General features: G+C 41.6%; 1 protein-coding gene across 1 annotated transcript; it reads right to left on the minus strand.

Moving 5' to 3' along the window:
* Positions 1 to 7945: 7945 nt before the first annotated feature.
* LOC147716827 (olfactory receptor 2D2-like) lies at positions 7946 to 8893 on the minus strand. Its single transcript, XM_086919785.1, has one exon. The coding sequence runs from the start codon at positions 8891 to 8893 to the stop codon at positions 7946 to 7948; it is 948 nt and encodes a 315-aa protein (XP_086775911.1).
* Positions 8894 to 10320: the final 1427 nt, after the last annotated feature.

Consider the following 10320-nt stretch of genomic DNA (forward strand, 5'->3'; position numbering starts at 1 on the left):
GCTAGAGACCATGCCCACAGGTCGCGTTGACCTCTTTGCTGAGACCTTGTTTACCGATATGTTTGGAAGGGGGTCCTTTACCCCTGGCTTTGTAGTAGAATGCGCTCACTGCACTCTGGGATCTTGGCCTAATCTGGGCAGCCCTCCAAGGCCTATCATTGCATGCATCATGAACTTTTGAGACCGTGACACCGCACTGTGCCTCGCTAGAGATCGTGGAGACACCACATGGCAGGGTTCCAAACTACCTCTCTACCCAGACTTCACCATCATGGTACAGGAGGCCCACCATAAGTATAATGGAGTAAAGGCCACCCTCAGGAACTTGGGTTTGAAGTATGGCATGCTTTGCCCTGCCAGATTGCGAATAGATGTTCATGGCCGGGCCCGGATTTTCCATACCCCAACCGAGGCGCAGGAATTCTGCCACAAAAATAAAGAACAACAACCAGACAGTCGCTGATGGGGCCAGGAGTTCCCCTCCATGCAGTGGCTCCAACGCAAGTATGGAACTTTTTTCAAGCACCGGAACTGGCTGAGTCTATTATATTGTTCATTCTCCATCTGTTAATATGGCTGTACTGGGATAATATTACCCTTCAATATGAAATATTTCTAATAGCTGGCCACCCCTCTTGGTGTACACCTTGGTTTTTTTTCTACTGGCACAGGGGTTTCTCATTCCAATTCAAAGTTACTAGGTATATCATGTTTTGTTGTATGTTGTGGTTTTGCCTCACTTTCTTTATGGTGAGGTTGGATGAGGGACAATTTTCAACCTACAGACATTTTGTTTACTTACTGTTATGCTCACTGTCCAATTTAACATCTATCTGCAATTGACTGTTTTTGTCCTATATGCCATGGCCATTAGATGGCCCAGCTAGGTAATGGTGATGGTCCCTCTGGGTTGCCCTTGCTGTCCTGGAATGTCAGGCATATTAACAACAATCGTAAGAGAAGGCATGTCGTTCACTATCTGCTACGTCACAACGTCAGCATTGCTTTTTTGCAGGAAACAAACTTGTCCAAACCTGACCCCACACGTCTTGCTTCAAGCTGGTGCGCACACAGATATTTTTCCAACTAATGCAATTACGCTAGAGGCACTGCCATTCTCATTCACAAAAGGGTGCCCTTCAGTCTTCACTCAGCCAATGGGGATAGCAAGGGTAGATACACCATTGTCATAGGGTCACTAAAGGGTCATAGCGCTGCCCTGGTGTGTGTTATGTCCCAAACACGGATTCCCCAGAATTCTTTTATTCCCTGCATGCCCAATGTATGAGGTTAGATCCTGTCCTACTACTACTAGGGGGATATTAATTTGCTCCTTAACCCCACCTTGGATGGCAACGCTAAATCTCCTGGCACTAAATGAAGCGCTCGCCATGCTCTACTAGATTTTTTGTGACCAATTATCGCTTCACGACATATGGCGCAAGTGCAACCCTTCCACCACTGAATACATGCATTATGCTGGCCAACACAACACTTGGACTAGGATTGAATATTGGCTTGTTTCCCCTGGCATCTCCAGCTGTTACCATTCGATCATGACTCTCCTGAGAACATACTCTGACAACTCCCCTGTTAAGGTTGTCCTTAGAGTTCGCTGTCCAGATGGGTACGAACGACAGTGGCGTTTTTCTAGCCGTGCCCTCCATGATGACCTCTTCCACTTTGAGGTACGTGAAGCCATTGAAGAATACTTTGCCATCAATACAGGCTCGGTTGATACTTGGGCCATCCTGTGGGAGGGTTTTAAAGCAGACATTAGGGGTGTCTGCATCGCCAAAAATGCCGTAGTACTAAAAGCTCTAAGAACGACAATCTCTCATTTGGAACGCGACCTGACAGAAATTGACTGCGCAAAAAAAAAATACTTCTAATCCACAGTCAGTCAAAAACCGGCTCACCCTCCTCACTGATAATAGAGAGACTGCAGATCACAAAATACTTTTTCTAGGTAAATCTCAAACTTGCTCGTCGCTATAGTGAGGGTGAATGGCCAGGTTGGGTGCTAGCCCAGATGCTTCGACCCCCATACATCAAAGCCTATATCACTGAGTTGAGATCCACCACAGGCCAGGCACTCATGGACAACTTGCAGTGTAGTTCCTATATACACAATAGGCTCTGCGCATTGGAATAATATATACTGTAGTTTAGATGTAGGACTGAGGTCGACTAGGTCTCTACCAAATATATTAAACTTAATAGTGAGTGCCAGCTAGCTCAGAGGTCACTAGAAACTTTCTCGAATTTACAAGTAGGGATTAGTTTCTGACAACCGCATAAACATGACAACTTTGTTTCCCAAGAATAAGAAATCAAATCTCTAGAGTCGTGGAAACAATAGATAACTATTTTACTCACTCAATCGTGCATACTTCGTTTCACCAGAGGTGCTGAGAAAATAGAGAGACGGGCATTTTCAATAAAAGTATTTATTGAACAGTCTTCTTTCTCAAGCATAAGAAATGTACAATCGTAATACTTGTTATAAAGTAAAGGGCATATAATACGAAAGGTATTATAAAGTAGTACTGTAAAAGCATGATATGGTTTCTAAGCCATAAAAGTGCATAAAAGGTATAAAATTCATACAGTAATAAATAATGACTAAAAGTACTCAACTGATGCTTCTAAAATACGCCTACCCCAGTGTACCTAACCTACGTCTAGTACAAGGGAAGAAGTAAGTGAGGAGTAGTTTAAGTTTAGTAGTTCTCTGCCAGGAATCTATTCCAAGAATTCTCTAAGAGGTCTAATCAGCTCCGTACCTTGGTTTTAGAATGAAGGAGGTCTTGTATCTCTCTCTCAGGACTCGATTCCCCAGATACCCTCAAGGGTAGCCCTGAAACACTGGAGCTGGATTTCCTGGCAGTAGAAAAGACAGAGTCTCTCAGTGCATCAGCTGGAGGGTCGGCTTCCTTCAGCACTTGCTGCTGCAGGGCGTCGGGCAAGTAGATAGTCGATCTGCTCCAAACCACCGTGTGTTTGTCTGGGCAAACCGAGGCATATTTATACCTTCAAGGTGCCGAGTTTGACGCATTGGACTTAATAATGTCACTCAAAGGCTAGATTCTTTGAAAACTCCAGGATTTCTTGGAGAACTAAATATTCAAGCAGGGGGAAGTCCCTGGGTTTTTCCAAGAAATCGTTGTTGATTCTCGGAGCTTAGTGGAAGTAGCCATGCTGATTTTGGGCTGTAAGGCTTAGGCCAAATATGGTAGTGATTTTTATGCTTATATAAGGATATAATAAATTATACCTATATAAGGGCATGAATCGGGAAAATTTACACTAGGGTCCTAGATTCATTTACAACAAAATTCCTTGAATATTTCACCTCTTTGTACAATATAGAGTAGGGAACGCCCCCACTGCACAGGTATCATACCTGTGCGAGATTGCTTTGGTATATCTAGAGAAGAACCTACAGGAATTCTTGGTCGAGCCAATCACAGAGGAGGAGGTCACTAGTGCCATTGAGGCCCTTCGAAGCGCCTCTGCCCCTTGGCTGATGGCTTCGAAGGGGATTTTGTAAGTCCTATTAGGATCTGCTGGCTCCTCAACTATTGAGGTGTATGCAGAGGCCCTCAAAAGACAAATCTTACCCCCCACTCTTTGTGAGGCTGTCATTATACTCCTTCCCAAACCTTGAAAAAAAACAACATTATGTAGGTCATACAGACCCTTATCCCTACTAAATCTAGACTATAAAATTATGGCCAAGGTGCTCGGCATGCGCTTATCTCTCCTGATGGAATGTATTGTTTCCCAAGCTCAATTCGGCTTTGCTCCCCATTGATCTACTTCATTGAATTTCAGGATGCTTTTCTCGATTCTCCACAGGATTAACCCTGAAGTCTCAGCTGCCGCAGTCTTGTTGGACATCGACAAAGCATTTGATTCCCTAGAGTGGCCTTTTTTCATCTCCATCATGCGTCGCATGGGAATGCCTACAGGATTTATTGCCACCACTGAATTATTTTACAGCTGTCTCACAGCGAGACTTCACCTGAACGCTATGCTTTTTTGACCCTTCCCTCTATCTTGCGGCACTCTGCAAGTCAGTCCCCAGTTGCGATTATTGTTTATTCTCACCATGGGCCCCTTAATCCGAAAATTTCAGGAGAAACATCTGCAGAGGGACCTCCAATTCAACACTAGTCCCCTCCTGGTCTCACTCTATGCGGACAACACTATGCTTTATGCCAGGGAGCCTCAGGTCATCTTGGAGCCACTTATTAGGGAGATCCTCAGATTCAGACAACATTCTGGCCTGGGCATTAATTGGTGCAAGTCAATTATCTTCCCCTTAACCTCAGACCTAAAGCAGTGGGAGTGTGAATTCCTCCTTGAATGGTGCACTGACTCCGTTAAATATTTGGTCATTCATATGCATCTGGACACATCCAAAATACTCCGCCTAAATTATGGTAAAGTGGTCAGCACCCTTGAGGCTTAGGTGGAGAGATGGCTGTGGTTGCCGTTATCGCTGGCAGAGTTGCAGTCATCAAGATGGTTGTTTCCCCCAAAATTTTTAATAGTATCCCATTCCCCTCCCGAACAGTTTCTTTTTGACACAACGCTTACATCTTCTTCAATTGGTCTGGGGGGGCGAACAGACTTTCATGTGATGGCAAGTAATGACTTTTCCGTATTAGAGGGAGGTTTGGGGTGCCCGACCTTAAGTTGAACTACCTAGTGGCCCAATGCAGCTACGCCTTCGCTTGGTTCCACCCTGATGCTATGATGTCATTTCTCCACCCTGAGGTGGATTTTGTCCTGCCTGAGACGTTGCTTCCAACAGGTCTAGCAACACCACAATGAGCTGAAGTTCTACTTCACCCAAACAAGAGATAATCATAAATAGAGGAGTAACAATATAAGCTGATCAATCTCAAGCCCCGTAGCGAATCTCGAAAAATGATATACTTTCTAGTTTCTTGGTTATCAAATGGGAAGGAGCATAGGCTTAACACTCCCATCCACCTTCTCTGCACTGTTATATTTTACAGAACCATTAAGCCTTTGGAAAGCATGCTGGTTTAATCGAACCAGTGGGTAAATGACCTGACAAAAAGGAAATTTGACACACTTTGTTGCTACTTCATGCTTTACCATGTAAACTATGCTTTCCTGTTCTGGCAGTAATTATATTTGAAAAAGAATGAGTATTACATTTCAGTACTTGTTTTTATGTGTATTTAGTAGCACTTGTATGTGTTTTTGGAGGTATGCGGCTACTTAGCACCCCATCTTGGCAGCTGGTTAAGACCAGACCAATGTGTTACCAGAACAGAATATTATTGACATAAATATTGTATCCCAAATATAGCATTTAAAAAAAAATAAACCTGCACCCAAAGAGTTGATATTCTTAAAAAAAGATATTTAGGAGATAATATTTATATCAGACTATATTTTTGTATATGATATTCTGACATACAGCCCACACAACTGGAATCACCCTGCCACCAAATCCTATGCTGCTTGTTAAGATGTGGTGGAATGAGAGGCATGAGAATATAAAGCACCCTGGTTAAAAAAGGGTGAAGAGAGACATGAAGCATACGCCAGTTACTCGAAAAATGAAAGGTGGAAGTGGTATGGGGGCTCCCAATAACCAAAAAAAACGAAATACGCAGTAAGAGGTAAAGAGTGTGGAGTTCACAATATAGGTGGACTGTGAGACCAATCCATGCATTGTTTTCTTGTTACAGTGGCCCACCTCCATTTACAGTCCATGATGTTTTGTAGCTCTTATGTTCAAAGTATCTGAATGTGCTTTTTCCCAGTTTAGGAGAAATGAAAAAAGGCCTGCTAAGCCAAGACAGCAATTGGTAAACAAAGTCAATTCCACGCACAAACAAATGACTTGCATTGATGTTCTTGTCCTCTGCATAGCTTAGCTTTTATTTAGTCTGCAGCTTTGCCCATTCCTCTCACATGATTTTGGGTAAGAATTATAAAACTATTTTAAGACGGTGCAAACTCAGCACTGATTCTTGCCCTCATAACATCCATAATTCAGTAACTTTTACAAATTCATATAAGGTTCCAGAGAAGCAAAATTCCACAATCAAGGAACGGATGGGAAGGATTCATTACATGGAGAAAATTTATACCTAGGATTTTCGCTTACACGTATGGCTCACAGCGCTAATTCTAGGAACAAAGGCATGATTAGGACCTATTTTTATGTCCAAAGGTGTTTACTATTTGCTAATTTCCAAATCGACTATCCTACGTTAAGCGTGATAATCCTATTCAGCCAGTTATTCCAAATTGGTAATTAATCATAGACATCGCAGTGTAAGATAGTACGTTGAGGTTGCTCTTAAAGACTAACCCCACGACTCTATAACCTTACACCAACACTAAAGTACTCACCATGAAGATCCTGTGAAATATTGTTATTTTTCTTCCTAAGTACACTATCTGGGTCTTTGCATCAGGTAATGTGTTGAATTTACGGTAAGAGTTTAATGATGCCACTTAGGGTTGTAGACCCAATTAGGTCAGACCAAGCTATTTGTGTATGACTAGACATGCAAATCTTAATGAAGAAGTTTGTATAAAGCGCCTGGATGTGATTAGGTTAGAGAATATTAGGGTAGAAGGTGGCAGTGCGAACACACAACCCTACTTATTGGAACGTTTGTCTTTAGCTCCCACCTTAACCACTTCCCTTGTGCATGAAATGATTAATTAAAATATTGCTATACCAGTGATTGATGTTGCTAATATTTTAATTTAGCCCAGAAACATCACCAATTAAGATAGATGATTGATGCATAGATATCAGCGAAGCAGGTACACCAATCATTGCTCACTTTTAGAGTAGATTTCCATTGGGGTCAATTTGAGTGTTGCAGATGTGTGACTTCCACCATAAACTGACAGATGTTTTGCTCGGCCACACTCTTTACTTTGGATGTACATTGTTACAACGCATGCTTTTACCACACATGCCTTTACAACACAGGTTTTTCAACGCAAGTCGTTACAACGACTTGCGTTGGGGGGTGCTGGATAGTAAATAGTTTAATTTACTATTCCAACTCCAGTCCCCGTGGATAGTAGGGAAGGTGTTGTATAGTAAATTAAACTATTACCTATCCTACAGCGCCCCCCAGCGCAATTCGTTGTAATGACTTGAGTTGAAAACCCTGCGTTGTAAAGGCAGTGCGTGGTAAAAGTTGCGTCGTAAAAGATGTTTCCCCTTTACTTTTAACGAAAAGTAATGCATCCGAAAAAAATGTGTAATTGATATACTACCACATGCATCTTAAACTAAGCAATCAAACATGAAACAGTATGCTAGTGGAATTCATGCACATACACTACAAGACTACGCATTGCCAATTTCAGACAAAAAAAGGTTATTACTCTAGAAGAAGATGTCACTGACTGATATCTGCACTGTAAACCTAATACAGTGATATCGTGGGAGTACAAATTCCATGATGGGGATGTCAGGAGATAATCTTGCTAGTCGTCCCTCTGGAATCAATCTATGCAACTCTTCATGTAAGTAATTGCAAAACCATAGCTCACCTATTTCTGGTAGCAAAACATGTTTTACCAACATACTGGGCACACAGAGAAAACTTACCGGAGAGTACAGGACAGTACAGGCTTTGAAAAAGTATGGTGGACAATAGTAACTGAGAAGCACTCTCAGATGGGGATGAAAACAGTGGCAACCAAAATTCTGTTGAATAGCAGGGGACATTCGGGAACTGAGATGTCCTTATGTTTTAAACTGCTTAACGTTTACTTCTGGAAGGACAAAATGTTTGGTATTAGCAAACATCAACACTATTGAAGACCACTGCAATGCACATTGCAAAGAATTGATGAGAGATTAATTTTGAAACAATGATATTGTGCTGTTCCCAAAAATAAAGATATTGCTCTTTATTTTGTTTTATGATGATTCGTGAAGTACCCTGGAAGATAACTGTTTTCGTATTGCTCCTTTGACGTCCTCATTTCTTAGGCTATATATCAAAGGGTTTAACATTGGAATAATGAATGCATAGAATGCTGCAAACACCCTTTCCTCCCCCCGGGAATAATTTGAGCTTGGCTGCATGTATGCAAGAATGGAAGCTCCATAAAAGAACGAGACTGAGGTGATGTGAGAAGCACATGTGGTCACAGCTTTCTGCCTTCCCTGGGTAGATTTCATATTTGCAATTTTTTTTATTATAAAGCCATAGGAGAAAATAATGAGCAGAAGAGGCAGCAAGAGGAATGCAACCCCTGCTGCCGCATTCACAATTTCATTCGCAAAAGTGTCTGTGCAAGGTAGTCTCAACAAAGGTGGAACATCACAGAAGAAATGGTAGATGTCGTGAGATTTACAGAATGGTAAATGAAATATGAATGTGGTCTGACACACTGAAAAAACAAGTCCTACAATCCATGCGGTCAAAGCCAACTGAACACATTTGGCTTTGCTCATAATGGTCGTATAGCGGAGAGGAACACAAATGGCTACATAGCGGTCGACAGCCATGACAGCTAGAAGAAGACAGTCTGTGGTACCAAGGAATAGAAAGAAATACATCTGTACAGCACAGCTAACAAAGGAAATGTTTTTGTTGTTTGTGAGGTAAACTGTCAGCATCTTTGGAACAGTGACCGTTGTAAATGCGATTTCCAATAAGGACAGCTTCTTCAGGAAATAGTACATGGGTGTATGAAGTGTGCGATCCACTGTTACAATAACAAAAATTATACTGTTTCCCAGAAGAGTTATGACGTATATGATTAGGAACAGAATGAAGAGTAAAAGTTGCAGCTTTGGAGAAAGATCAGAGAATCCATGGAGAATGAATGCTGTCCCCAAGGTGAAATTTGATTGGGTCATTGAGTCACCTAGCAAAAAACATACACAGAAGTTAGAAAGGCTGAAGATAAAAGATCACACATTAAAGTTCCAACACATAATAAAAAGCACACATTTTTGAACTGCGGTAAAGTGACATCTGATATATGTAAGTATATCACCCCATAAGAGGTGGGGTCAACATTACCACCTCTACTTTGGTAGATTTATTTGTGGCGCTCAAGGAATGGACTGCTTTCATTTTGAGAAGGAGGGGTGCCCATGTGGAAAGTGCATAGTGATTTTCAAGTGGCTGGTTTGGCAAGGTAGCCAGTCAAATGAACAGGGAGAACAAGCTTTGTACCTTATCTTTAAACAAGTAGAAGGAGATATTTAATGAGAAGTAGGATTAATGTGATTTTACAAAGTGGAGGTATATACTTGAGGGAAGAAAGATGAAAGACCAAACACAATCTTTAGATAACCTTCATAACAGTCCACTACCTAAAGACTGCTACACCTGCAGGGTCACCCCCAAACATTTTATATTTTACCCTTCATTTTTTTATGAATGTGTTTTTGTTGGCCTTAAATCTTTGTGCACTTTACCACTGCTTACCAGAACATTGTTAAATTGGCTTTTAGCCAACTGGCATGTTTAATTTACCGGTAGGTCCCTTGTAGAGTGGTATACCCTATATCCCGGGACAGTCAATAAAATTGCACCATTGGGACTGGAGCACTTATTGTGGCACCCACTTAAGTAGCACCTTAAAACATGTTCCGGGTCTACCATTGTAGCTTGACTGCAGTTTTAAACTGTCATGGCGACTTGGCATTAAAACCCCTTGCTGAACCTTACACCCCTCTTTTATTACATAAAAGTCACCCTAAGGTAAGCCCTAGGTAGCCTACTAGACAGGGTCTATGTAATTAAAAGGTTGGACATGTACTTTTGAGTTTTACATGTCCTGGCAGCTAAGAACTCCCAAATTCAGTTTTCACTTCTGTGGGACCTACCACTCCCATTGTATAACATTGGGATTCCTTACTATATTTAATTTGTTGCACTTTACAGTTGTGAGCAGCTAGCTATTTCATAATGGTCTCTATGAAACTGTAGTGATAATATCTTTTTAATGGTAAAGTCGGATCTTTCATTACAAATTTGAAAATGCCACTTTTAGAAAGGTAGCATTTTCCTTCCCATAGCTCATTGTGCTTGCAGCTTGTCTTGGATCACATGAATGGTTTTAGTTGATAGTTAGATTTTGTGAATCTCAGACTGTCACACTAGAGAGATCAGATGTGCATGAATGTACCATCTTCTGACAGGATGTCGGTGGACCTGAGCACAGCCCTATTTGCAACTGAATAGCCTGTGCTTTGCCTTCACACAAAGGGACTAATTACCCCACATTGTTACTGTGTCCAACTTGGAGCCAGCGCAGATGAGGTAGTGTCTAGAA

The sequence above is a fragment of the Lissotriton vulgaris genome, chromosome 5 (assembly GCF_964263255.1).
Source record: "Lissotriton vulgaris chromosome 5, aLisVul1.2, whole genome shotgun sequence".
NCBI classification, from domain to species: domain Eukaryota; kingdom Metazoa; phylum Chordata; class Amphibia; order Caudata; family Salamandridae; genus Lissotriton; species Lissotriton vulgaris.

Coding starts and splice junctions, on each gene's coding strand:
- LOC147716827 (XM_086919785.1), bottom strand. CDS start 8,893: ATGACCCAATCAAATTTCACCTTGGGGACAGCATTCATTCTCCATGGA.